A 25,748-nucleotide genomic window follows, 5' to 3' on the forward strand; every position below is an offset into this window, starting at 1 on the left:
GCCCCCCCCCCCCCCCCCCCCCATCTTCCCCTTCGTTACAACCCGTTTCTCACCCTGATCTCGCCGATGCCAGCGCCCACGAACCCGACCGAGATCGCGTTGCAAGCCTCCACCACGAACGGTTCGCGCCTATTTGCCTCTGATACGATCGCTGCAACGCTGACTTCGGGGTATGAATGCGATACAGGAATGTCGTCCGCCGAGAAGAAGAAGCAAGCTAGGGCCAAGTTCGAGGGCGTGTACCAGGTCCTGCGCAAGGACCTTCTGGACCACTTTGCGGGCGAGGGCATGCCGAAGGACGCCATCGAGTGGTACTCCAGGGTATAGCCCAGCAGAACTCGGAAACGCTTCCGGAACTGATGGTCTATAGAACTTGGACTACAATGTTCCCGGCGGCAAGCTCAACCGCGGCATGTCCGTCGTCGACTCGGTGGAGATCATCAAGGGTCGCGCGCTCACCGACGAGGAATACTTGAAGTCGGCGATCTTGGGGTGGTGCATCGAGCTGGTAAGCGCTCCAACTTTCACCTCTGAGCTTGGTCAAGGATTCACCCGACGCTAGCTTCAAGCTTTCTTCCTCGTCTCTGATGACCTGATGGACTCCTCGGTCACCCGTCGCGGTCAACCATGCTGGTACCGCGTAGAGAACGTCGGCCTGATCTCGATTAACGACGCGTTCATGCTCGAGGGCGCTATCTACCACCTCCTCAAGAAGTATTTCCGGCAAGACTCGTACTACGTTGAACTGCTTGACCTCTTCCACGACGTCAGTGGCTTTTATGCCCCGTCAAATCCCTAGAACATTCTCACAGCACGTTACAGGTCACCTACAAGACGGAAATGGGCCAGCTGATCGACCTCATCACCGCTCCTGAGGACCACGTCGACCTCGACAAGTTCTCGCTAAAGAAGTACGTGTGCTTCCTGTTTATAACCGTGCGGCGTACCGTTTTAACTACGATCATCGCAGGCATCAACTCATCGTCATCTACAAAACCGCCTTCTATTCCTTCTACCTCCCCGTCGCCCTCGCCATGCACGTCTGCGGCATCCCCCCATCCCCAAACTCTCCCTCGGACCCTTACAAGCTTGCGCACGAGATCCTTATCCCGCTCGGCGAGTACTTCCAGGTCCAGGACGACTTCCTCGACTTCGGGGGCACCCCGGAGCAAATCGGCAAGATCGGGACCGACATCCTCGATAACAAGTGCTCGTGGTGCATTAATACCGCGCTCGCGGTCGCGACCCTAGAGCAGCGGAGGGTGTTGGACGAGAACTATGGCCGGAAGGACGCGGCGAAGGAGGCGAAGGTGAAGGAGGTGTTCGAGCAGGTCGAAATTCGGAGGCGGTACGAGGAGTACGAGCAGACCGCTTACGAGAGGATCAACGGACTGATTGAGACCATCCCCGCGGACGCGAAGGATGGGGAGCTGAAGAGGGAGGTGTTCACTAGCTTCTTGTCGAAGATCTACAAGAGGACGAAGTGATCGAAGGGTTGGGATATCAACTGCTAATCAAAAGACCATTGTATAGTCGTATCATCGTGCTGAATAGAGATGCTTTGTTGAGATGCATTGAATGTGTATATACACCCAAAGAGGAGGAGGTGGTGGTTGTATACAGCGTACACGCAGAATTGTGGCGTAGACATGTGCCCGCGATAACTGATTTCGCGGCTGGCCCCTAGCGTTCTTCGTTTCACCGACCGGTAATATGGTTGCCTACTACCCTCTCGGTTCTTGGGCTCCAACTGAAACCCTTTGACGGCTGTTCACATTCATAATTCGTTCCAACACACGACTACGAAAATCTTTTCATCGCCAACGCACATCACTTGGTCTAGATTAGCTCGCACCCCAGCTCTCATCTCTGATTCCAAGCACCGCGACCTGAAGCAGCATGCACAGTCACCATAGTCATTCCGGCCAGTTCTGTGCTCATGCGAAGGGCAACCTGGAAGACGTCGTTCGAGAAGCCATTGCTCAGGGCTTCGTGGTGTACGGCCTAACTGAGCATGTCCCGCGTTACAGGGACGTCGACCTTTACCCTGAGGAGGTGCGATGATTTACATGGTCTCAGCTGCAGTAGACTAAATGCTATGCCTCTTCAGCGCGACCTCTGGATATCGATAGATGACCTAGAAGAACGATTCCGTTCGTTCCTGCACGAAGCTTGGCGTCTCAAAGCGCAGTATGCGTCGCAAATCACTCTACTCGTCGGTCTTGAAACTGAATCGATATCCCCGATCGACCTCGAGCAACTGGATGCGCTACTTGAAAGGCACGCCGGTCAAATAGACTACATTGTCGGATCCGTCCACCACGTTAACGAGATCCCTATCGACTTCGACTTCGCCACATACGAACGCTGCTTGGATTCGTTCACGTCTGCTGAGGTTACATCTAATCATGAGCGACTAGCGAGGTATCTGCTCGAGTACTTCAAATCGCAACATACGCTGTTGGAGCGCTTCAAACCGGCCGTTGTGGGCCATTTCGATCTGTGCCGCCTTTACACGCCGGACGTTCGCATATCTGACTTTCCGGACGCCTATGCCCAGATGGAGGCCAACATCGCGCTTGCAATCGGATATGGGGCCCTCTTTGAGGTCAACGCTGCGGCGTTCAGAAAAGGGTGGGAAGACGCGTATCCGGGCACGGACGTTGTTGAGGCATGCACATCACTTGGATGCGTCTCTATCATACCACTGATGCTTGCACAGGTCATTTTGAGACATGGCGGTCGATTTTGCCTGTCGGACGACTCGCATGGCCCACACGCGGTGGGGTTGAATTACCATCGTATACCGGCTTACCTTGCGCGCGCCGGCGTCACCGAGCTCTGGGCGCTCCAGCCCGCTATATCCTCCGAAGGCGATGTGCAGCCACGGTCTTCCGTTCATGCCATGCAGGTGACGGATTGGCAATCATGGCCGTCGTGGGCCTTGAACCGACCAGTCACAGTGACGGCGTAAGGTGTACGTCATATTCGTACACGATGCAGTACTTGGCGATCATCCGCGATGCAGTCGGTTTCGTGCGTCTCGTCGATTGAGGGAAAGGTTCTGTATGACGGGTAGTGCAAGAGTGGATCTGCGCGCTACCTTGCTCCGCTGGCAGCGGTACTCATGCTCGTCGTATGCAGTAACTTGATCACTTAGTACTCCTAAACAGAGCATCGTGCTTACAGTAAGCGAGAATCCTAAAGCGCTGCTGGCGCTAGCAGGTAGTATATGGGGTTAACTGGTTAAGTAACGATTCTGATTTCGAACGGAAGGTAGGTCACTATGTTGCCTGACGACGTCCGTACCGCCGATGCTACTGTAGCTTAACTACCGTGAGTGCGTACGCTTGAGATCCAAGAACCACCTCCGGATCGATCTCACCGCATATAGCTTTGACAGCCTGCGACGCCTCTCGCAATCCATAGCAGCGAGCCATAGTGACGGTCAATACCAGGCACTATTACGAGTGGATAACCTGACCGTTCGGATTCAAGGCAATTAAGGGAGTCAACACTCACCGCGGCTGTGGGATCTGTCTTGCACTCGGACGGTTTCAACAACAGTTCTGCATACTGTATCTCTCGCAAAGCAAAACCCAAGCTGTGCGACTGCGCCGTCGAACCCGGAAACGTCACGTACCCGTGTATCCCGTTGGCCTAGGAACGCAATCAGGGCTAGGCAATCCACAGCAAAGATACGTGGGTGCCATCTAGGCGCCGGCGCTCATCTGGAGGATATGTACAGGCTATCAGCACCTTTCGTTCCTCAGCCGCGCTTGCAGGCCTTTTCGTTCCCTTCTGCCGCTAGGTTGGTACCCTGGTGGTAGCCTCTGTGATGTCTTTCGTTCACGTCGGCGGGGCTGACAAGACCGTGATGCAAGATGATCCCGCTTCACCCGTACTCCTCACTTGGGGTGCGTCGCTGACCCTCATCAGTGCCTCATATTGCTCACATGTCTTCCGTTAGATCTCGCAGATCAGATTCTTCGTATTTGCGACGTATCGGGCGTGTCTCCCCCTCAGTATCAGGCCCTAGAAGATGGCATAGCTGTGGACCGCCCTCACAATCAGTCCTTGATCAACGACCTTCACAGCGTACGTGCATTGCCAATTTGATGTGCCAGGTTGTCTGATTACATGATGGCTTGACTCAGTATTTGCTGGAAGTAAACGGATCGGGACAACATGCCTCATTGGCTCATCCTCCGAGGCGACGCGTCGCCCGTATCATCGAGAAACTCGTCTTCTCTAGCCAATGCTTACCGACATCGTTGTTCAAGACCGAAGTGACCCTCTGCGATCGGGAGCCATTCAAAGGCGGCGCTTTTGGAGATATCTTCAGAGCCTCGTTCGAAGGTCGGCTCGTTGCACTCAAAAGACTGCGCGTGTTCGCTGGAGACGAAAACCCGGAAAGATTCACTCCTGTCGGTAAACATCCATCGCACCTGAACGTTCCGCTGCTAACTCGGCGTAGGAGTTTTGTCATGAGGCCATACTATGGCAGCGTCTCAGACATAAGAATGTTCTGCCGTTCCTCGGCATAGATAACACCTCTTTCAGCCCGCATCTGTGCATGATGTCGCCATGGATGAGGAACGGCAACGTTCTTGATTATATACGCGCGGCTCGGCCAGGGTACGTTGACGTAGTACGGCTGGTGAGCTAACGATGTCGTCAGTTTCATTATATCCGTATATTGACACAGATGTAGCTCGCCGAGATTGCGGAAGGACTCGCCTATCTCCACAGCGAGCATGTTATCCATGGTGATGTTCGCGGGGTGAGTCTTGATACCTTCTCTTCATTGATCACATTTTCATCTCTTCACAGGTGAATGTGCTGGTAGACGATCAGGGTCATGCTATGCTGGCAGATTTTGGCCTAGCCAAGATATCCAGCAATACAGCGACCGCGCATACCACTAAAGGGCACGGCGCGCCCAACTGGCTTTCACCCGAACTGCTGCAGCCAAAGGAGGGGTTCCATCGCACGACTGCGAGCGACGTCTATTCTTTGGCATGCCTTGGCCTAGAGGTGATTCCACGTCTCGTATTTTCATGATCAGGGGCCAAAACAGACTTCCTCTAGCTGTTCACAGGGAAGCCACCTTTCGCGGACATCAGGCCACCAGTCAATGTCGCGCTGATGGTACTCAAAGGGGAGCAACCTAAACGGCCAAGGATGAGTGAGTGTTTCCGAGGCGTCCGGCTTCGGACCAAGCTCTGGACCCTCCTTTGTGAGTGCTGGAAGGCCGACCCGAGCGAACGGCCGTCTACGGAGGTCATAGTGGCCCGCCTATCTGATATGGTCGTCGAAGCCGAGGAATCCCAGAGCATCCGCACGTTATCGCGTCGGTCGAAGTCGATGGTGTCCATGGCCAGCTCCAATCGCTCACGGAAGGCGCCGCGGTCGAAACTTGGGGTCCAAGATACCTTGTGGTCTGTCCTTCCAGCTGCTCTGCGCAAGTACAAGATTACGGACTCGTGGCGCAATTGGGCGATGTTCATTGTCTACGGCCCTACGGGTATGCCGTTCTCCCTATGATTGAACTTTCATCGTTACCAACGTGTCATGTCAGGGAAACGCGTCGAACGTTGCCTCAATCTGAACGACAAACCTTTGATGCTCTTTTACGACCTGAAAGCGCGTGGTGAAGATCCGGTCTTCATGCTCAGGCACATGAAGGACATCGATTCCCCGATCACCATCGCGTCCCGGAAGAAGTCGGGCAATGAAGATGCTCAGTACGACTTGATGCCCTTGACTCCACAAGATATTGGGGTAACTTGAGCCTTCTCCTCCTCTAGGCGTAAGTTTGATGGATCCCACAGGTTCCCGTGTCCTCATTGGTTGGATTCAATGTGGGAGGAGATCTGTCTGCCGAGCCGAGCACACCCATGCTCGGCGACAGCTTCAGCACGAATAGTTCGCCACCGTGCTTCGCCGACACGATTGTCGAGTCGCCTCAAGCCGAGTCTCCGTCGCGCGACCCATCAACGCGACTCTCCCCAGTCGATTCTATCGCGAATCGTAGGCTGGGCGTCGCGATCTCGTACGCAATCGCCATCTTTCCAAACACGGCGGAGAACGAAGGCGAGCTCGACGTTGCAGTCGGCGGCGCGTTCGTCGTGTTTCCACAATCGTCGTCGTGGTGGATCGCGCAGCGAGATGCCACCGGGAAGGGCATCTTCGACGGGGGCGATGCAAAGCAGGGCTGGGTGCCAGCGGGCTGCTTTTTGACGCTGAGCGTGCCAGTAGCGACAGCGGTCGCGGAGGCGCGAGAGCGGCGATCTCCTGGGCGCTCGGGCCGGTCGTCGTCCTCTCTTGCGAGGACGGGCTTGACGAATGACCCGATACTGCCGATGAGGATCGAATCGAAGTGCTTGCCCGGGGTGATACTAGAGGACTATAAGAAACGCGAGGCGCATGAGTTGGAGGTGGCGAGGGATACGGCTGTGCTGATATATAAGCGATACGGTCACTGGTCGTATGCGGTCAAGCTAGTATCTGGCGAGCGTGGATGGCTTCCGGTCAGTTTTTACACAACATTGGAGTATAGACGGAAATGATTGACTTCCTCCTTCCAGTCATGGTACATAGGGAAAGTGACCGTGGAAGGCCAACGTAACGGCGATGCGTCGCTGACTTTGCCCCTTACTCCGAGAATCCAGGGAGGCGACGATGAGGACGGGTACTGGGACGTGATTGACTGGCAGATGCCCGTCGTCCCGAGCACGCCACTCTTCGTCGAATCATCCGTCGCCCCCATCGTCGGGAGCACGCGCTCTGCGGCCTCGTCGCGAATCATTGTAACGGGAAAGGAGAACCTGAAGGCGGAGGTGACGCGCACGGCGCGGGTTGCGAAGAGAGCAGTGCTCGTGCCGAGCGCGAAGAGCACGAGGAAAGCTAGGAGGGAGTTTTCGATCACTTCTGCGCAGGTGTTGTTGAGTGCTTGAGTGCGATGTATCGGGGGAGTATAAATATGTTGTAATTCAGCAGCGTGTATAGTCCTAGTTCGTTTGCGTCAACTGAGTAACGTCTCTGGTCTGTATCAGTATCATCGTGCTGCAATCCACCTGGAAGTTGCAGCATCGGGAGTGTCAGAGAACAAGCTTAAGTGTGTCCGACGAAGAGGGCCCGGGGGCGACGGCGGCAAATCCCGTGGTCGCTGCCCGCCGCTCACGTGCCCGTCGCGCCCTTGTATCGTGCGCCACAAGCTAGCCGACGCTACGCCCTTGTTCTGCGCGACGACGGCGACGACGAACGACCATCGCGACGACAACGCTCACGGCATTCACCACGTCGCCCAGTACTGCGAGCACCAGGATCAGATGAGCCATCGAGCGCCACCACGTGCGTGACTCGTGTTCAGGCGTTTGCTAGTTCACGCTACAGGACTTGACAAGGCGTTTGCGAATCACAGGCCGAATAAATATCTGTACAAGCACGAACTATATACGCAATCGACACGAATACACCATCATATGAAAGCCAGTAACGCAGCTCGTATGACCGGTCAGTCGCAAAGCTCTTGCTTGCCATGCATCGTAGTGCTCATACGCGTCACACGTAGCACCAGAAGAAAATTGGGACGACGACTTCGTATTTCAACAGCAAGATCACCACAGAGCACAACCTCACACTCCTTCGCGTACCCGCACCGTCGTCACTAGCCCCGCCTTACGGCCACCTCCTCATTCCGCGTCATCTTCGAATCCTCCCTCGCCGGCCCGTCCGTCTCCTTCGTCTCGGCGCACGAACCTATCCAGACAATCGCAGCTGAACGACTGGGCCGAACATCCAGGACATATCACGCCATCAGGTTCATCCGGCCGCGCCGCCTCTACGCCTACCGAGAACTGGGACGACGATTTCGAGGACAATCCGGATTCCCCGCCTCAAGGGACCAAATCCCGTCGACAAAATCCTGGAACTCCATCAACTTCTAGGGTTGCGAAATCTACCACCTCTCCCAATGCCCGAACCACCTCGCCGCCCATCGAGAACTGGGACGACTCCTTCCGCGATTCGCCCATCGGCAAAGCCCAGCGTCCGCGTCTGAACGCGTCATGGGGTTCGTCAGATGACGACCTTGAATTAGGTTTTGCCGACAAGGAGGAGGACAGGACCGTCACTGCTCGCTCGCGCCGTAACATGGTGGCACGCTCCTCCCCGCCGCCACCTGTACCGCCACTCCCCATCTCCTTCACCGCGCACACATCCGACCCTGCCACACACGGCATTGAAGCCTCCATCCTCTCTGGCTCCTCTGACCAGCCCACCTTCCCGCGCTCCCCCTCCACCTCTGTCTTCTCCATCCCGCTCTCGTCTACGACCGGCCGCGACTCGGCCCAATACGGATCTGAAGCGCATCTGAACCTCAGGCGCACTACGTCCGAGTCGTCCTCCCCCTTCGTGCCGCCTGCCCAGCCGCGATACGAGCGTGAACGCCGTCGTTTACGTAAGAAGAGTCGTCCGCAGAATCCGGGGCCAGACATCTTCGAGATGATGGAAGTGCCCGAACCTGCCGTCTTGCGCAAGAAAACGCGCCCAGGTCCAGGGCCAAGTAACGGCAATCTCTCCCCGTCTGACGCGTCCGAGGACCCACCGCACGCGCATTCGGCCGTTGCACCCTCCACGCCGGAGCGCGAACGCGCCACGAGCCCTGCGCCAGGCGCGATCGATATCACCGCGACGCCCGCGTCGAAGACGCCTATCCTGTCCCGCATCGGATCCGTCAAGAAATGGGGCACCCGCAAGAAGCGCGCGAGCACGACGCCCTCTGAGCTGACGTCGCCTCACCGGCCGCTCTCGCGCGCGTACCGAACCGACGAAGACGACGAGGGCGACGGAGGTATGGAGGCGACCCCGCGCCCACCGAGCTCTGTCGCGGGCTCCCCGCCGGGCGCGCACGGCCGCGGCTGGTTTTTTCGCGCTGGTGGCGGGGCTGGGCCCGCGTCTCCGCCACCGGCAACCCGGACGCACGCGCTCGGCGCGGGTGGTAGCAGCCGCAGCGCCAGCGGCGGGTCTTCGGGCGCGGACGCCCCGGGAGCGCTGAGGCGGGAGACCAGTCTGGACCGCATGCGGCATCTGCTGGGCGGCCTGGGGTCGCCGATGAAGGGGAAAGGGAAGGCGGCGGAAAAGGAGAGGGAGGGCGGGAAGGGGAGGGAGAGCTATGGATATCTGAGGAGGCATTCGAAAGGGAGGAGTGTGGTTGGCACTGGAGAGGGAAGGGAGAGCAGGGCGAGCTCTAGGGCAAGCACGCGGGCGAGCATGGAAGGTACGAGCGACAGCCATGCACTCCCGTACGTCCTGCCGCCGATCCCGCCCAGCCCCTCGCTGCTCCCGAGACAGCCGAGTAAAGGGCGGAGCACGCCGATCCCGCGTCATGCGTCGTACACGTCAACGCCCCGCAAAGACGCGGACGAAGCGATGGGCCGCAAACAGAAGAAGCGGAGCGCGTCGAGCAAGTCGGCGCTCGTGAGTGGGAGCGAGTATTCGCACGACGAGGAGGCGCTGGCGTCGGGCAGGAAGGAGGGCAAGTTTTTGAACCGGGTGAGGAGGATCAGCCTCGTGGGCCGGCACAAGTCGTCGAAGAGCATCTCGACTCATCGAGACGCTCCGGAGGACCGGAATGCGCGCGTATCCCTTACTGACCCCAGGGAGCGCGTTGGCCAGATACCGATGATGCCTGCCTCCCAGCTCAAGACGCCGGAACAGAAAGAGCAGCTCTTGCCACCCATCGAGCTTCAGCCTCCTTCACCCCCAGATCGGAACAGCGAGCGAAGTCGCCTTACCGCATCCTCTTCCGAACCTGCTCCTTCCGTGTCTTTCGAAGCTTTTGGCACCGATCCGATCCACAACACGACGCAGCGTGCAAAGTCGCCGATGTCCATTATCAAAGCGCCCGGCTCGCCAACGCATTACGCATCTCTTGGGCGCTCGACCCCGGTTTCTGCCATCACGGGGACGGCGTCTAACGTCCCGAGGCGGAACTCGTTGGGCGACCTCAAGATCCCGGCAAGGATCAGTCAGGCGCAAGTAGGTCTCAGGCGCGACTTGGGGATGGTGAGGGAGTTTGCGGCTAGCGTCGAAGGTCGGTCAAGCTGCCTATGATCCCAATTACCGCTGTGTTCAATATTCTCTCCAATAGCCCTTAAGAGTCTTCAGGACGCCTATCGTGCCCTTGTGCGCGAAGTCCAAGCCATACTGGAGACTCCCGAATCGCCGTCCCGCGCTACCTCTCCTACAACTGGCTTCCGTATCGGGCGCCGTCGCGCACGTTCGAATGCCAACCCTCCGACGGCGCCAGAACAGACGCACAAGGAGCTCGCGAACGCATTCGGCACGATCGACTCCAAGTATCGCATCGCTTGGGAATGCGCCGAGCTACTTATCGAGCTTGGCGGCGGTCCGCCTGCCCCGGCTGCGGCTCCACCTTCTAGCGTTTCCGCCCCTGCTGATATGCACGCACATGCTCAGGGGCAGGCAGCAACGGATGGGCAGAAGAAGGGGAGGGAGAGAGCGATCACTCTCGCGGGCGATGACCGAGGATCGAAGCCACCTACTCCAACGTTCAATGGCCCGCCGGCTGCTATTGTTCCTCCTCCTTCATGGCGGGCATCTACTGGGCGACATGACCTTAGTCAGCGACAGCTGCTCCTTCTTCGCGACATGCTCCAAAGCTCAGAAGGCTCCTCCTTGAGCCCGCCGATCTCGTCGACCCCCGTTATGGAGGAGCCCGTCGTCAATCGGGCGTGGAGGTGGGGAGACGCCATGAACAGCACAATCACTCTGCCGTCGGAGGAGGGAAATTCGGTGTCTGTGCCGTCGCCGTTGAGGAAGCAGCGCAGCCACCGCTTGGGTATGCGTGGGTTCAGGGACATGCTCAAGTCCCTCCGAAAGGGAGTCGTAGAGCATCAGCATCAACAACCGACCCTTCCGCTGCCTTCGCCAGAGCACATACGTGATCATGCGCAGCTACCAGGGCGGCGTCGGGCGAAGACAAGCTCAGGTCCGGACACCGTCCATTCCAACAGTTTGCGCTCGCCATATGGCACTCAAGTTTCGCTTTCCAACCACAAGTCCTCTCCGCGTCGCCCCTCGCTCGCATCTATCTTCCGGCTCGGACAACGCAGCAAGTCGAACGCGGGCGGGGGTAGCTCTGACAATATGGCGAGCACGCGGAGCGCCAGCAGCCACTCTGCGCAGGCCAGCACGTCGTCAGAGGAGGAGGACTGGGATCGGATGGACTCGGCGAGCGACATGGACACCGCAGCCGAGGCGTTGCATATGAGCGGAGACGGCACGGGCACGGTTAAGATGATGTCACACGGGAAACGGCCCCGGAGGCCGCCAATCCTTGTTCCAACCGGATCCGGATCGAGGACGGACGTCAGCTCAGAGGGTGCAGCCAAATCCGGCCGCTCGGCATCGACAACGCCCGTCTCGGCGATGGCGAGCGCGTCGAGATCGAGCATCTGGGACGAATCGCAGTCGTCGCATCATTCGCAAGGTCAGGCGCGAACGACGCGGCTGTCCAACGTCGACGAACGGGACGAGCACGATCGGGAGCGACGTGGGCTCACGCCTCGCAAACCCAAGAGCAAGGCCCGGCCAGGGACCGAGCCTGTTCCAAGCTTGCCGTCTCATTCTGGCTCGGTGCGGTCCGTGCCCCCGCCGTCGGCGCATTCGGCGGACAACGTCGGGTTCGCGCTGGCAATGACGCCGGAGAATATCAAGCCGCTGTTGGATAACGCGCGGGAGGTGCAGGCACGGCTGCAGGACTGCGTAGGCGAGGTGAAGACGCTACTTCAAGCGCGGAACCAACGGCCCTCTTGAAATATATAATTTGCGGACATGGAACGGAGGGTGTGTGGACGATCGCTTTGTGGCGCTTTCTCGCTGTCTCGTTATCTCGCTTATCGTTGTTCATGATGTATCTCACGTATTTGAACGTAGTATCAAGAATCTAATGTGAATTTTGACGTTTCATTCCTCGAAGGATCGTTTCAGCCGGTCCTATTTCCATTCACAAACAAAACCGCGACGCGATCAACTCCTTTGCATTGCAGGTTCAGAATTCAAGTTTCACAGCGCCGATTTGTCCACAGAAACCCTTCCGGTGCGCTGATGTTCGGCCACACCGCTTTGACATTCCTCCGTTCGTTGTGGGAAGGCGCTAAGTACCTACGCGAAGAATGTCCTCACGCGGTGTACGCCTCCTCGGTCTGTGATCACATCCGTGTTCTCGATGAGCCAGTCCCATATACCTTTGTCTTCGCACCAAGCTTTGGCGGACGGATGGACGAGGATGACTAGCTTCGGCTCTGCGTGACTACGACCGATGCTCGATACCTGCCCCTTCACGGACGCGAGGACCACGGGTTGGCGCTCTGTGTGCTCTCGCAAATCGATGATCCGCCGCCTGGGCCAGGAAGGGCCGAGCGCCCAACTTACGTCGACGCCGAAATGGCCCTCCTCGCGCGTCCATCGGATGAGCGGAGGCACGATGATCTCGTCCAGCGCCGGAAAGCGGGGACCGTACTCGTCTCGGGGAGCATCAGAGTAAATGCGCAAGCTCTTGACGTGCGGGTAGGTGCGCCCCGGCCGCAACACGACTTCCTTCCAATGCGCGTGGCTCTTTTCGGGACAGAAGAGGTGAAGACTTTGCAGCGAAGGGAGGTCCAAGGACCGGAAATACGACGCGGCCAACTGGCTCGATGGTAACTTGGCGCATTCGATGGTGAGCTCGCGGAGCCGAGCCAACGTCATGTCCGGGTACGAGACCGGTTCAAGCCCGTCTGTCCGCGGTAGCGGGATTTCCCCGTCTGGGAATCGGAGACACAGCTCCTCCAGTTTCTGTAGCTGCCCCAATCTTAGCCAGCACCGACCGTCGTAATGATGGGGAGACCAATGGAGGTCGAGCGCGACCAGGTTCAAGAACGGGCACGAAGCGAACTGCGTCAAGAAAACGCCGAACAGGCGGAGATCCTCCAGGGCAGGTGAGTGGACGGTGATATTGTCAACAGTGATCTGAAATCTCGAGTCCTGGTGAATGCCGTGCAGTCCTCCTTCGAGATGGAGCGATGTCATGTCTTGAAAAGCATCTTGTCCGAACCAATCCCATATGTATTGATGACGCAGCTTCCCTTCGGTCTTCTCGAAGCGCAGATGCAAGTGATGGATCTGACGACCTCGTATCTCTGAGAGTTGTCCGTTAAACGCAATCGTCTCTCCTTTGGCACGAAGAGCTGCGACATCTCTTAAACCTTCCGTGATCGTCAGATCCAACGGGTGGGGATAAGAACGCGACAGTATAACGGGGAGGATAGGCTCGGTGTGTGCAATCCGCCCATAGCCGAAAACGCAGATGGAGACCCTAGACCAAAGCTGCGGCGTAGACAGCAACGTTTCCCGCCACTCGCGGCAAACCGACGACAACGTTTTGAGAGTCCACGTGGCAAATCCCGGACCCGCATCGTCGATGACGGCTGCTGCAATCAGCAAGAGCAGTTCGGTGGGCAAGGAGTGCATCGGAGACGGGGCGGTCGCGCGATCGGTGCCGCGACCTTTCGATTTCCTCGAGACGATCTTCCCTGAAGAGTGTCTTGGTCGCAGACGCGTCAGTATGAAGCTGAAGAGGGTGCCTGCCGCGAACCGCTCACGCTATACCCATTCTGCAACGGCACCTGCGATGGGATTCCAAGTGGCGATACGTTGTAACGGTTGAAGATGCAGACGGACAGCAAAGAAAACGAGAGCGTCGTGAATGTGCATCGTATCCTAATCGGGAGGACAATGGAAAAACCAAAGAACTGTACAGGACGAGGCCTACGAAGTCATGAGTCCGTACATCGATTACTTACTCGACTGGAAACGGAGTTGTAACTGATCTTGTCCGCGAATTTCGTGACTCCGCGCGCCTATACGCCGGGCTTCAACGGACGGATCAGCTGAGATAAGTACCGGGAGACGAAGCTACAAGAAAGACGGAAGGGTCGTGGCAGCTCCCCGGGAACGTCGAAGCAGGATACTAGTGTGCTTTCACAGGTAGAGTATGCCTCCGTGTCCGTGATCAGTTGGAGATTTTGCAACGAGCCAGTCCCGGATGCCGTTGTCAACGCCTCATCTTTTAGCGGACGGGTGAGCATCGTCTTCGGTGTGCTAATATCGACGCCACACCAGCTCCTTTTTTGCAGATACGAGACCCACTGGCTGTGTTTTTCGGTGTGGTTCCATGTCAAGTGCGATGACGAGCGAAGGAATTTGGGACAAGATGAGGCCATGCCCGAAGAGGCAATTCCCGCCGGTCCCGATGGGGCGGGATGCACCACGTGCGGACAATCCAGGCGGGGAAGGGCACGCCAAGCCCAAACCAGATCCGTCAGTTGCGATCCGGTGACCCTCGAGCGCGACCTGGACAGAGGGACGATGACCTCCCCGACGGTCTTCATTGCCCGCCATCGTCCGTTCCTCCCCGCCCCCTCTCTTTTCTGCCTTAAGAGCCGCCCGCCTGCTCGACGTCGCTCCTTTGCCTTTCCTTCCGCACCGACCCTTTCCCTATACAAAAATGTTCGTCAAATCGGCGCTCCTTGCCATAGTCTCCGGCGCGCTGTTCGTCGCCGCACAGACCCCCGCATACACGGGCCAACTCCTCCTCCAACGTGCGCATACAATTTGCATTTCCACTGTAATCTCGCGCTGAACGTCTTTTTTTTTTCTTTCTTTTTTTTCGTCAGCCGGCAACTCGGCTGCCAAATGCCTCAAAGTCAACAACGCCAACGGCGAACCCGTCGTCGTCCAGGCCTGCACGGGAAACTCGAACCAGCTCTGGACGTTCGAGGACGGGCAGGTCAAGATCTTCGGGAACAAGTGCCTCGACGTCACCGACGGGAAGAACGTCGACGGGGTCAAGCTCCAGATCTGGGACTGCGACGCGAGCAACCCGAACCAACAGTTCTGGTACACGGCCTACGGCGATAATCAGTGAGTTTTCTGTCTTAATGCTCTCCTTGTCATTGCCATCCTTGGGCTCACCCAGTCACTTTTTAGTTTGGCCTGGACCAAGTGAGCAAACGAGATGTCTGTATGGAGTTTGACTGAACGCGGGAGCTGACTTTTTTTCTTTTTCTTTTTCTTTGCTGCCTAGCCACGGCAAATGCCTAGATCTGACCGGCGGCAGCCTCTCCAACGGCAACCAGGTCCAGCTTTGGACCTGCAGCGGCAATAACCCCAACCAGATCTGGGACGTCGGATACATGGCCAGCAAACGCACGCATTCCTGTCTCCTCTCCCGTACTCACTCTCGCTCACCTCATACTTCATGGTATTAGTCCCGACCACGTCCGAGAGCGGCCAAACCGGCGTGAACGCGTGCGGCACCGGCTCCTCCCAATCCAGTAAATGCCAAACGGCGTGGATCAACGACGCCGACGACTTCTGCCTCTGGGCTCCGCCTACCGCCGGCGGCACCATCGGTCCGTCGTCACTCCGATCCGCACAGCCCATCGGCTGCTCCTTCTAACGTAACTCTCGCAGGCGACACGGAGCAGCAGGAGGTTGCGTGGTGCACCAAGTCCGGCCGCGGCACGCGCGTCATCCCCAACGGCGCGCTCAAGGGCGTCCACTTCGTGCGCACGCCGGATTATGTCCAGGTCACCGGCGTGGGCGACTTTACCAAGATCAACGTCAAGAAGGGCGACGCTGGGGGCGGTAAGCGGGCACTGTCCGTATCGTTAGCTCGCACCTATGCTGACGACTCTTTTTTTCTCTGCTTTGTATACGTAGAGCTCGACCCTCACGGCGCCGACTCGCGCGGTAACCCCATCGGCGGACTGGTGTACGGCGATACTTTTGGTGCTAACCTGCAGTACCACGAGTGGACGAGCTTCATCTCCGACACCGAGTTCTGTTTCCGTGCCGTAAGTAATGGCCTCGCCTCCCTCATGGATTCCGCCTCTGACGTGTCTCCCGCCCAGTGCGTCGGCCCCAACGCGCGCGAAAACTGCCAACACATCTACGACGGTAAGCTCCCTCCTCCTCTCTTCCTCCGCCCCTTTCTTGTACCTGAACTCACGCGCCTCCGCACACACCCAGAAATGGGCTGCTACTGGAACATGCCCGCCAACTACGACGCCGGCGTGTTCGAGTCCTGCAAGGCCGACGACGACCTGCCGATGGGCGTGTACGGCACCTCGACCTGGCACCAGGGCACCTCGCCCACGCCCGCCGCCCACCCCGCCGCCAAATCGAGCGACTGCACCGCGTTCCCCAGCATCACCGTCGCGCCCGTCAAGCGCGGCGAACCGACGCCCGCGCCGGTCGTCAAGTACGCGAGGGAGCTTTGAATCCAAGGTCGTACGTACGTGCCGGTGGATTTCATCATAGTTACGACTCTCTGTTCTCTCTTTCCCGCCTCATTATGGACGATCCACGGACTTTCAGGACTCATCGGCACCGATTAATACATAGTCAATAACGCTTGATATCCTAATACACTTGGCCGCGCTCCGCTATGGACGAACTTTACGGTCGAAAAAACAAACTGCAGTACCGCGCTCTCCGCAACGCGATCGTCTCTCTCGGGTATCGTACGAACGGATCTATATGATATCGCGTGCAAAAAAGGGGTTGTGATCGGGTTTCTCTGCCTTCGTTCTTGAACCTGCACCAAGCACCGCGCCGACGCACGTATTCGTTCTGTTCATAACCGCGCCAAAAAGAAAAAAAGGGAGCCGGAAAGTCGTCCCCAACTTGGGTCGATACACCATCTCCTTTTCGTCCTTGATGGCCTTATACTTTACCTTGCACAGACAGCAAGCGTCGGTTTATCGCGTCCGGTGATGAACGTTCTCGTCAAACGTCGTGAACAAGGGTATACGCGTACATACATCATGTCCAAAAAGCACTGTCCGTCTGCGTCGTTACATCATAAAGTAGAAGCGAAATGGCCATCGTTCGTCAGACCGCGCCCGCCCCCCCGCCGCTCACATCACGTTGCAGCCACCACACAACAAATCCCTCGCGCCGCCCTTCGCGCCCGATCCCGATCCCGATCCTTTACCCGCACCGCTCTTCTCCGTACCGCCTCCCGAGCTCGTCGCCGGTCTGTCGTTCACGATCGCGGAGATTCCATCGTTCAAAGTGTTTCGATTTGTTCACAATTTCGCGCGGGCGAGACGAGGGTCGTATCGTACATTAATCAATCCGATTGTTCGTTCGAGGATGTCCAAAACAAAAGAGAGTCCGAGTATCAACGTTCGTCGTTCGTCGGTGCGTATCACAAGAACACCGTTGCGTCATCCAGAAAACGTCCCCCCTTCCAAAAGAATGAGGGTGCTTACTCGAGCGAGCGCTGGGCGAGGCCGAGGCGGGGCGCGCCCGAGGTCTGGTCGAACACGGCGTAGACGCGCTTCAGGAAGACGTCACCGAGAATATCCTGCGGGTTCTGGCCGCGCGACTGGATCGCGCCGCTGAGGATCACGAGCGTCAGCACAAAGGGAAAAAAAAAAAGAGGGAAACGGCGACGCAAAGATGAGACTCACAAGCTCATGCCGTTACCCGCGTCGGCGAACACAAGGTCCGAGCCAGGGATGGAGAACATGTTGTCGCCGGCCGCGAACGAGATCGTAGACGGCAGGGTGGCGTCCGTCGGGAACACTATCGACCACCGGGGAAAAAAAATCGTCAATACAAGCAAGCGGCATGAAAACAACGCGTGGAAAGCGCACCGTATCCGCCCTGGGTGTTGTCGAGCTTGGCGCCCTCGATCGAATCGTAGATCGCCTCGGTCGCCTCGTCCGAAATGAGGATCTAACAAAAACCCCCATCATTCGTCAAAAACCAAACCGACCACAAACCGATAAACCAAAAACACCCCGACAAAAAAAAAACTCACGAGGGTGGTACCGGTATCCGCGATCGCCGTGTTCCCGCGCCCGCGGCTGACGCTCTTCCCGTCGATCTCGAGCGTCGGCGAGCTAAACTCCCAAAAGCCGTTCGACGAGTCCACGTCGACGTACGTGACCTCTCCCTGCGCGCCGCTCTCGCTCGCGTCGGCGATGTACCCAAAGGTGTAAAAGCCCGACGAGTCGCCCTTGTCGAGCTTGGCGGTGAAGACGGGCTGGGGGATGAGGCCCTCGGAGATCATGTTCTCGACCGGGGTGGCGACCGCGCTCGGGCGGACGGTGTTGATGGTCGGGAAGGCGAGGCCGAGCAGGCCGTCCGAACCTTCGCCCTACACACGTTGGTCAGCATCAGGGAGTTCAAGCCAGGAACGGAGGGACGGGGGGTGTTTTTTTCGAATAGAAAAATTTACCTGCTCGAAGGCGGAGGAGAGCTTGGAGGCGGCTTCGACGGCCTGGTTGGGGATGGAGACGTCGCCGAGGCGGACGACGTCGGTGTAGACCTGGCCCGAGGCGGACGAACCGTCCCCGTACGAGATCTGCCAGGTCGACCCCGAGACCTTCTTCGACGTCGACGACTTGGTCGGGTCGTAGATGGTGTGGCCGGACGTGGAGGCGCCGTGGAAGAGGGTGGACCAGACCCAGAGGTCGGACGAGCCCGTGTCAAAGTCGAGCTTGAGGGTGACGCCGGGGGTGCCGATGGTGACGGGGACGACGTACTCGAGGTCGTTCTGGACGTCGTCGGCGGGCACCTCGGCGTCGCCGCTGGACGTGCCCGTGGTGGGGTCGCCCGTGCCGGTGGAGGGCGCGGTGGAGCCGTCGCCCGAGGTGGGGTGGTGGTGATGCGAGTGGCGCTTCTTGCGAAGGACGGTGTCTTGGACGTAGAAGGAGGTCAGACGGGTGGGCTTGATGTGCCACTTGCGGACGGAGCGGGCGTACTGGGGGAGAAAGGGTCAGCGGGAGGGGCGGGGCGAGGGGGGGAGGGGAGGTACGTACGTCCATGGGCCCGTTCGGCGCCCAGCGGGGGTTGCGGGTGAGCCCGAGGGTAAGACGGCCGGCAGACATGGTGTCGTGACAGTAGATACTGGTCGTTACTGGCTAAAAGAAGGAGTTCAAGGACGGTGTAAGGGAAAGGAGACGCGGTGAGGAAGAGAGAGGAGACACACCCCCGCGTGCTTATATTCGCAAGGGGGGCACTGCACATCCAACTGAGAAGGAGGGAGAAGGGCGCGACGTCATCAGATGACGAGCGAGCGTGCACATATCGGGGTCGTTGGTCGTTGCTGTTCGCGCCGGGGGAGCACAACCCCCGAGGGTTCGGCCCCGGTGTCGTCCCCCCCTTCTCATCCCTTCTCGCGCAGAGTCACGCCGGTCTAGAACGCAATATGTCTTGTCAGCCTCTCGTAGGCTACATATGTCTCGCACGAAGCGATCTGCGCAACCCGCAGAAGGCGAGTGGCAAGCGCAATCACATCCTCTTCGGGTGTGCTCGCTCCCAGTCGCTGTTCGCGATAACGCTCTCTCCGGGGCATCACAAGAACCACCCCGCCGCTGACGCGAGAGACATGACTGGCACACGTACCGTTACCGTCACGACGCTATGTATACCACCACTGGCACCATCGCGACGGCAATGGGAGCCCCAACGTCGTCCTTCTTGCTTTCTCCGCTCAGCGTGTTTCCGGCCGCCTGTCGCGTGAACGGCCAAGGGTAGATAGACCCATAAGAAGACGGATATGGCTCCAAGGATGAACGCATCACCGCGAAGGCGGGGTGTAGCACGCGTTCGCGTGGGCACGGAAACAGCTGGCAGGGCAGGAGGCGTCAGAGATAAGATCCCGCCGCGCTAAGAATAGTCCCAGCGGGTCCGCTTTTAGTGAGCTCGGCAACGCCCGGCCGCCTTTCTCTTCCCCGGCGATACGCTTTTCGTCCGCACTGCCAGTCATCGCAGCCGTTTCCGCAGCAAGAGTGCGACGTCGTGCGCCGGTCCATGTCATCGCTGGCTGTACAATCCGCACAACGCCGCGCAGTCGACGGAGAGTTATGTTCCCGGAGAAGCCCATCCCAGTCTTCTCGAGACAAGAGGCCTAATCCGTATAGCGTCCCACTCACGCGCTCTCGCCGTGCTTTTCGACCGAGAATGACCTCGCGAGTCCAGACAGAAATTGCCGCTCTGTTCCTCCAGCGGACCACATATACAATCTGCCTGAATCCAATACCGCTCGCTTCTCTCCTTTCTCCGGGTACATGGGACTCGCCTCCACCTCCACCGCGTTTTCTCGCCTCTCGTGTCAACAGCGCGGGGAAATCGAACGACATCATCACTGCCCACACTCGTGGACGATGTTTCCTCCTCTATGCTTCACATAACGAATGTGCAACGTGCGGAGGCTCGCGCTAGTGTGCCATGATGTTCAGGATGCACACGGATATCCAACGTACCTTTCAACAATCACCCCCATTCTCTTCGTTTTCCCAGGTCCACCTCCGCCCTAATGCATCACCGGTCCAAGCGTCTGTATCCTCTACGTCAAGTCGAGCGCAAATAGTGAAACCCATATTTTCAGACGATGGGAAGGGGCGTCTTTACCATTCGACGCTGAGCCCTCTCCAGGCAGGATCACTAACCCTAACGTATCCGCCCCGTTAGCGGCATGTCCTTTGTGTTCCATCCCCTGCGTACGCGACATGATGGACTCCCGCAGCAATCCATATATCGATTCCGTGCCAAAGACAAGCACGCTACGCACCCCTTCGCATATGGTACCGAAAACACGACGCCTGCGTATCGCTTGGTCGCCACTCCACGCGACCTTCCGCTGCTCTGCCCTCACGATCCTCAACCCTTTAGACGAATATCTTAGATCGCCATCCGGTAACGTCGCCATGTCATCGCGTCCTTGATCTCGAACGCTCTCGTTCGTAGCTCATTTTCATCGCGTTCTTTCTGTCATAATTGGCTAGGAGGAGGCAAAGCGTGGCACAAGACGGGGGCTTGTTGAGACGCCGGACGAAGTGAGTACGACGTACCCCGTGCGACGGGCTGGCCATATTCGGCCCAGCCATTCTCCGTGCGCCGCGTCGCGTACGGTGGGTTTTTGGATAAAAAGTCCGGATCGCGCGCGCGGGGAGGATCGGCGCGCCAGGCCACAGAGTAGACGATATCATAGTAGAGCGGCCGGAGTCGCTTCCGATGTCGGACAGGCACACCCACACGAGCGCCTTCGCCCTTTGCGGCCCACGGATCCAGCCCCGTCGCTCTCTCTATTAGCTCAGGTGGTCGGGAACGCCCCGGGGCCGTGAACCGGCGGGCGCGCATTGTATTCCATCGCATTCATCATCCGTTGCACCGTCCCCGCCTCTTCCGCGCGTCTCCGGCCATTCCGACTCCTCATCCGCCGTCTCCTAAAAAAGACATACGCCATACTGACCAGCGTAACGTTTAATCCTTTCTCCGGTGTATCAGGACGCTACGTTTTTTCAGTATATTTGGCAGCGCTGGAGTGCACACACGCTTCGCCCTTGGACAGCCGGCCTTCATCCTCGTTTTAGCTTGGTCGACCAAGCTGGGCCTCTCATCTCAACACTCCCGATTTTCCTCCTTCCTCTCCCCCTTTACAGACGGGACGTCAACGCCGAGTTGGCATCCGTCGACGACGGCACCCTTACAGCATCTTGCCCGTAAGCGTGTACCTATGCATGTTTGTACAGATAACTGATATCATGCGCGACGGTAATTCTCCGTCGCTGTGCACTACGAACACGGCCGAGTTTGGAGCGAGTGGTGTAGGTAAGTCTGAAGTCACGCGATTGAGTCCATATTTTTTTTTCCGTCGCAATCACGAAAAGCAGGATGTTTCACCGTGGTTGGATCGGTTTTCAGGGAGTGTTATGTGTTCCTTAACGCATTGCTTCATTTACGCTGGCAGATGCTGAGACGAACATGTCACTGCGTATAAGTATTCAACGATTGTCCTTCCCGCGGTCCGCCCTAGCTTCCGAACCTGCCCGAACGAGCGTTCGCTCACTGCCTCTTATTCTTGGTTATAATGCCGTTCTGATCGAATCTGTAGCTGGGAACATCATACTTGTGAGTTTCTGGCTTGAGTCTTGGAAAAACCGGATGTGATCTATACTCATATTGGCGAAAGGCATGCAGCTGCCTGCTTGGCTAAGTGGCTACGGCGTCGCACTTGTAATGCGAAGATCACTCGTTCAAATCGGGTAGTAGGCATTCATTTTTCCCCTTTTTCTTCCGTGTTCCTTGAAGCAAGTCGAGCTCGCTGTTTTTGCTCCTCGGGGCTCGTGAAGGACCTTACTGGTATACATAAATCCGCAGTGACGAATGACTACTTATACCAGCAAAACATGCAAGAGACAACCAGGCTATAACCACCGTCACGAATGAGAAGGCATAGATCCATGTCACTGGTATATATTCATCCAAGCCAGGTCGAAGTACGCGTTCTGATAGTAAAGCGGGTTGTTGTTCACATAATCTACAAATAGCCGTTAAAGAGTGGACGGTGAAGTATCAAAACGACGTTACGCACCGACACATGTGTCAGGACAGCCTTGAGATTGATACACAGCACCAGCCCAGTCGCCACCTGAGAAAGGATTCGCGTAAGCGTCGCAAGCATGCGCTTTCAAACCATCTCCTGCTCACAGAAGGTTAGGTTGATGACGATTTGATTGGGTCCAAATTTTGAGGAAATGTCGCAGTCGGTGTCCGAGAAAAGCGCGAAGGGAGCTCCCTGGGGATGATAAATTTACGAGTCATAGCGAGTTGTCCGTCATGACGTACCCATGTACTGGTATCGATGGATGTAGCACCGCTCGAGACTTGACTCGGCACGGAGCCGTCCGTGCGAGACCAGAACCACACTTTGATGGACGTCGAGGTCCGCTCCATGGCGAACCTGTGCGAGAGGTCTCAGTAGGGAACTACGACGCCTCAGACATGCCAGAGGAGCTTACCATCCACCACCGTTACCATTTAGGGTGGGCCCATAACTACGGATGTCCGGAGATTGGACGCCACACCCTGAGCTGCCCTCGCAGTCCGTGCCGACGATCGCCCTTTAATATGACGTTATACATCACGATTATCCATGATCGAAAGTGCACCGTACCCCGTATGGCCGCTTTGGGTGGAAGGCATCGTACATCCTACCACATCAAGATGAAGAATCAGCGTATTCTCTAGGGACCATCGAACGTACCGGCACTGGTGTGAAGAGTAGCTTGATCCGGACCGACGTCATTCACACCTTCGAGGATGTCGACTTCACCCTATTCGCGGTTCAGTACGTCGGTCAACATCCTTGTTTAAACGGTTCTACTCACCTCGTTGGGCCAGTTCGGTCCGACTTCCCAGATCGCGGGCCAAGTTCCGCAACCTTGGGGCATATGCCGGAGGTCGAAACTACGATTGGCGGGAATTAAAAGACGCAGGTAAGGGCCCACGAGACTAGACGTACACGGCGACGTGAGTTGTGTAGGCATTGTTCGACAGGAGCCGAACGGAGTTGCGACCAGGTCCACTTGCACTGAGGACGGTCTTATCGTCGGCCCGGAGGATGAAGGTGTCAGAGGACGCGAAGGTGAGATTCTGGGCCCGTGCAGTAGTCTCATCAACGTAGTTGCTGTGATGAACCGGAGTAGATCAGCGATGATCTCTTGAGATATTCAGCATACTCACACACGACCGTTTGTGGGATCCGGGATAGCCTGGAAAGAGAAAAAGTCGTAGAAGCCGTTGCCTGCAACATTGCTTGTCCTGCTGTACGTCGCGGCCAGAGCGGGTCGGGCCGCACAGAGCGTCAAGATGGGGAGGACGTATCGCATCATTCAGCGAGTTCGAGCGCGTGGTAGCGAAGCCGATGTATCGTCAGCCCAGCGACAAGACAATCTTTATACGTCCATCAGGCTCGACTATACGTTCGCAGCGCTTCTGACGAAGTTCTTCAGCACATCGTCACTGGCTTGACAGAGCATGAGACGTTCTACTCACCTGATCCTCGACATGGACAAGAATAGGCGGGCAGATACCGAGCAAGACGAGTATGGCCTCGCAAACTTGGACACGAGTGCGCCCGTTTACCAGTGTAAACAACGGCGACCGGCAATTCCAGCATGCTCCGAAGCCAAGAATGATGACCTCCTTTAGATGAATATGCGTGTGATTGAGTCCCTCGTGGAAAGCAGCAGGCCACGTACGCCGCAACGGTGTTCGAAGACATCTGTCCGGCATTGCTCATGATTCAGTGCACCGGCACGTGAGTCGTTCCTCCCGATTGCAGCGCAGATCGTTCTCCGGAACGGCCCATGAACGTGCTGCTCCGCTGAAGATGCTGAAGATGCGACGGATATGGAACAGACTGGTAACAGGAAGCGGAAGGACGCGATCCGTATGGCCGGAGGCAACTGTAAGCCTAAATTCACATGACGTCTGGACTCCCTCGAAGCCCGTTCCGAGTAATCTCAGAATAGATTCCTCCGTGTTGTAGCACCACCGCGTGTCCGAGTTCTCGAGGGCAAACGCGGATCGGAGCCGGATGGAATAGTGTTGAGCCGCGGTCTTCACCGTCAACAGATGGAACAGCGCTGTGAGTTGCATCAACGGACGATACAAGACAGAGAAGGGCTGTATCGGCGTACCGTTCTACCAGCAACGACGAGCATGCCTCCATTCAATTGCGTATTCCAGCTTCATCTCCGAAAGCCGAGCGCGCACACGAAGTTTCTTTCAAGCCAACAGATATCCTTTCGCCGGGCAGAATGTGGTTCATATGATGAATTGAGAACTTTGGGCTCCTGAGCAGCACCGCTGGTGTTAGAACTCAACATCGTTTATATGAACGAAGCAAGGTAACTCGGTGCGCGAACAGCCTGAACTCGGAACTCGCCTTTCTTCACATTCACGTGACGCCTGCCTCCTTCGTCCCTTCCTTCGGGGATCCCAACGTTGACTTCAATCAAACCGTCTGACAGACAACTCGTACAATGCATGACAGCGACTACATTGCACAACTTCATATGTATACATCCGGATTTCATCGGTACGTGGAGCCATTCGTTCTGCTCTTGATGTGAAATATCGACACCTTATGCAGCAGTACCGCCGGACTTCCTTCTACAACTCTCGAGGTGAATCTTTCGCGATGATTTCTGTTCCGAGAGTATGCACTCACATCTGGTACCAGCTCGCGATGAACGGAATGGAGAATCCTGTTCCTACGAACACGACGTACTTGACTGCGAACGCCTTTCTGCGATTGTGATAGGTGAAGGGAAAGGCCTTGGGACCGCTATCAACCTGAGCTCGGGCTCAGAGCCTTGTCCGAACTCACGTCGTACATGGACCGCTCGTCGTGTGCCAAGCGGCGCTGCATGGAGACCCGGCCGTTGCGAGCCAATCTGACAGAAGAGAACCCGACGCGGTGGAGGAACGGCATCGTAAGCAGTAGGCCGACCGGGGAAAGGTTACTCGTTCAAGTGGTCGAATGAGGAGTGGTGAGGGCAAGGGAGCGTCGCCTGATCACTACGGGACTAAGTATGGGGTCATTAGCAACCCTGCGAAGCTCGTCGTTCCCAGCATTTGAGTTTGGCCCCTTCCACGACCTGTCCTGTGACCACGGCGGGAGCCCCGAAGTCAATCCCTGATTTGTTCGAGATCATAAAGTGTACCACATGAGGTGCTAGACAAATAACACGTCTTCGATACGTATTCCAACCGCAGCTGCGCAATGATATCGACAACGGCCACTACAACTGGTTTTCTAAGTTATGGAGACGGGCATTTCTAGAGCTCTTTTATATGAGATGGTACTCTCG

The 25,748-nt window shown here is 57.2% G+C and overlaps 10 protein-coding genes and 1 non-coding gene across 11 annotated transcripts; 8 read left to right on the plus strand and 3 right to left on the minus strand.

Moving 5' to 3' along the window:
• The first annotated feature begins 23 nt into the window (after positions 1 to 23).
• On the plus strand, positions 24 to 1,563 carry PUNSTDRAFT_93158 (isoprenoid biosynthesis-like protein). Its single transcript, XM_007388488.1, has 6 exons — positions 24 to 121; positions 188 to 321; positions 371 to 508; positions 563 to 766; positions 823 to 911; positions 971 to 1,563. Exons 1-6 carry the CDS (start codon positions 67 to 69, stop codon positions 1,485 to 1,487), a joined length of 1,137 nt encoding a protein of 378 aa, XP_007388550.1. The 5' UTR covers positions 24 to 66; the 3' UTR covers positions 1,488 to 1,563.
• A 336-nt stretch (positions 1,564 to 1,899) lies between these two features.
• On the plus strand, positions 1,900 to 2,974 carry PUNSTDRAFT_116581 (histidinol phosphate phosphatase H; the record flags this gene model as incomplete). The annotated part of the gene is made up of 3 exons (XM_007388489.1): positions 1,900 to 2,055; positions 2,111 to 2,671; positions 2,723 to 2,974. The coding sequence occupies 3 exons, from the start codon at positions 1,900 to 1,902 to the stop codon at positions 2,972 to 2,974; spliced, it is 969 nt and encodes a 322-aa protein (XP_007388551.1).
• Positions 2,975 to 4,480: 1,506 nt separating this feature from the next.
• On the plus strand, positions 4,481 to 5,181 carry PUNSTDRAFT_30908 (kinase-like protein; the record flags this gene model as incomplete). The annotated part of the gene is made up of 4 exons (XM_007388490.1): positions 4,481 to 4,660; positions 4,715 to 4,783; positions 4,834 to 5,037; positions 5,092 to 5,181. Coding segments are annotated over 4 exons (543 nt in total), but the record flags the coding sequence as incomplete, so codon positions are not given.
• Positions 5,182 to 5,900: 719 nt separating this feature from the next.
• On the plus strand, positions 5,901 to 6,959 carry PUNSTDRAFT_108564 (uncharacterized protein; the record flags this gene model as incomplete). The annotated part of the gene is made up of 2 exons (XM_007388491.1): positions 5,901 to 6,533; positions 6,591 to 6,959. The coding sequence occupies 2 exons, from the start codon at positions 5,901 to 5,903 to the stop codon at positions 6,957 to 6,959; spliced, it is 1,002 nt and encodes a 333-aa protein (XP_007388553.1).
• A 2,419-nt stretch (positions 6,960 to 9,378) lies between these two features.
• PUNSTDRAFT_108565 (uncharacterized protein) lies at positions 9,379 to 11,948 on the plus strand. The gene is made up of 2 exons (XM_007388492.1): positions 9,379 to 10,099; positions 10,157 to 11,948. Exons 1-2 carry the CDS (start codon positions 9,436 to 9,438, stop codon positions 11,842 to 11,844), a joined length of 2,352 nt encoding a protein of 783 aa, XP_007388554.1. The 5' UTR covers positions 9,379 to 9,435; the 3' UTR covers positions 11,845 to 11,948.
• Positions 11,949 to 12,192: 244 nt separating this feature from the next.
• PUNSTDRAFT_138814 (uncharacterized protein) lies at positions 12,193 to 13,539 on the minus strand (the record flags this gene model as incomplete). The annotated part of the gene is made up of 1 exon (XM_007388493.1): positions 12,193 to 13,539. The coding sequence occupies one exon, from the start codon at positions 13,537 to 13,539 to the stop codon at positions 12,193 to 12,195; it is 1,347 nt and encodes a 448-aa protein (XP_007388555.1).
• Positions 13,540 to 14,491: 952 nt separating this feature from the next.
• PUNSTDRAFT_55672 (carbohydrate-binding module family 13 protein) lies at positions 14,492 to 19,741 on the plus strand. The gene is made up of 15 exons (XM_007388494.1): positions 14,492 to 14,669; positions 14,745 to 14,991; positions 15,058 to 15,072; positions 15,155 to 15,276; positions 15,339 to 15,482; positions 15,544 to 15,717; positions 15,793 to 15,926; positions 15,984 to 16,029; positions 16,102 to 17,477; positions 17,550 to 17,664; positions 17,736 to 17,817; positions 17,903 to 18,847; positions 18,906 to 19,007; positions 19,076 to 19,282; positions 19,492 to 19,741. The coding sequence occupies exons 1-9, from the start codon at positions 14,576 to 14,578 to the stop codon at positions 16,350 to 16,352; spliced, it is 1,227 nt and encodes a 408-aa protein (XP_007388556.1). The 5' UTR covers positions 14,492 to 14,575; the 3' UTR covers positions 16,353 to 17,477; positions 17,550 to 17,664; positions 17,736 to 17,817; positions 17,903 to 18,847; positions 18,906 to 19,007; positions 19,076 to 19,282; positions 19,492 to 19,741.
• A 129-nt stretch (positions 19,742 to 19,870) lies between these two features.
• On the plus strand, positions 19,871 to 20,366 carry PUNSTDRAFT_122940 (uncharacterized protein). The gene has a single exon (XM_007388495.1). The coding sequence runs from the start codon at positions 19,900 to 19,902 to the stop codon at positions 20,308 to 20,310; it is 411 nt and encodes a 136-aa protein (XP_007388557.1). The 5' UTR covers positions 19,871 to 19,899; the 3' UTR covers positions 20,311 to 20,366.
• A 1,704-nt stretch (positions 20,367 to 22,070) lies between these two features.
• Positions 22,071 to 22,143, plus strand: PUNSTDRAFT_t97. The gene has a single exon. It is a non-coding gene; the product is annotated as a tRNA-Thr (tRNA).
• Positions 22,144 to 22,334: 191 nt separating this feature from the next.
• PUNSTDRAFT_76785 (glycoside hydrolase family 16 protein) lies at positions 22,335 to 23,759 on the minus strand (the record flags this gene model as incomplete). Its single annotated transcript, XM_007388496.1, has 10 exons — positions 22,335 to 22,408; positions 22,463 to 22,519; positions 22,579 to 22,666; positions 22,717 to 22,831; positions 22,890 to 22,966; positions 23,011 to 23,081; positions 23,135 to 23,204; positions 23,259 to 23,337; positions 23,393 to 23,557; positions 23,614 to 23,759. 10 exons carry the CDS (start codon positions 23,757 to 23,759, stop codon positions 22,335 to 22,337), a joined length of 942 nt encoding a protein of 313 aa, XP_007388558.1.
• A 1,168-nt stretch (positions 23,760 to 24,927) lies between these two features.
• Positions 24,928 to 25,390, minus strand: PUNSTDRAFT_55689 (uncharacterized protein). Its single transcript, XM_007388497.1, has 3 exons — positions 25,265 to 25,390; positions 25,106 to 25,212; positions 24,928 to 25,047 (listed from the first exon to the last, which is right to left on the minus strand). The coding sequence occupies exons 1-3, from the start codon at positions 25,367 to 25,369 to the stop codon at positions 25,020 to 25,022; spliced, it is 240 nt and encodes a 79-aa protein (XP_007388559.1). The 5' UTR covers positions 25,370 to 25,390; the 3' UTR covers positions 24,928 to 25,019.
• Between the last annotated feature and the right edge of the window lie 358 nt (positions 25,391 to 25,748).

This window comes from Punctularia strigosozonata (genome assembly GCF_000264995.1).
Source record: "Punctularia strigosozonata HHB-11173 SS5 unplaced genomic scaffold PUNSTscaffold_19, whole genome shotgun sequence".
In the NCBI taxonomy this organism is placed as follows: domain Eukaryota; kingdom Fungi; phylum Basidiomycota; class Agaricomycetes; order Corticiales; family Punctulariaceae; genus Punctularia; species Punctularia strigosozonata.

Coding starts and splice junctions, on each gene's coding strand:
- PUNSTDRAFT_55672 (XM_007388494.1), top strand. CDS start 14,576: ATGTTCGTCAAATCGGCGCTCCTTGCCATAGTCTCCGGCGCGCTGTTC. Junction 15,483..15,543: donor TACCGCCGGCGGCACCATCG/GTCCGTCGTCAC, acceptor TAACTCTCGCAG/GCGACACGGAGCAGCAGGAG. Junction 16,030..16,101: donor CTGCCAACACATCTACGACG/GTAAGCTCCCTC, acceptor GCACACACCCAG/AAATGGGCTGCTACTGGAAC.
- PUNSTDRAFT_108565 (XM_007388492.1), top strand. CDS start 9,436: ATGGGCCGCAAACAGAAGAAGCGGAGCGCGTCGAGCAAGTCGGCGCTC. Junction 10,100..10,156: donor GTTTGCGGCTAGCGTCGAAG/GTCGGTCAAGCT, acceptor TCTCTCCAATAG/CCCTTAAGAGTCTTCAGGAC.
- PUNSTDRAFT_93158 (XM_007388488.1), top strand. CDS start 67: ATGCCAGCGCCCACGAACCCGACCGAGATCGCGTTGCAAGCCTCCACC. Junction 322..370: donor CCATCGAGTGGTACTCCAGG/GTATAGCCCAGC, acceptor GATGGTCTATAG/AACTTGGACTACAATGTTCC. Junction 912..970: donor GACAAGTTCTCGCTAAAGAA/GTACGTGTGCTT, acceptor CGATCATCGCAG/GCATCAACTCATCGTCATCT.
- PUNSTDRAFT_122940 (XM_007388495.1), top strand. CDS start 19,900: ATGTCATCGCTGGCTGTACAATCCGCACAACGCCGCGCAGTCGACGGA.
- PUNSTDRAFT_55689 (XM_007388497.1), bottom strand. CDS start 25,369: ATGCCGTTCCTCCACCGCGTCGGGTTCTCTTCTGTCAGATTGGCTCGC. Junction 25,213..25,264: donor ACGAGCGGTCCATGTACGAC/GTGAGTTCGGAC, acceptor AGCGGTCCCAAG/GCCTTTCCCTTCACCTATCA. Junction 25,048..25,105: donor ATCGCGAGCTGGTACCAGAT/GTGAGTGCATAC, acceptor CGAGAGTTGTAG/AAGGAAGTCCGGCGGTACTG.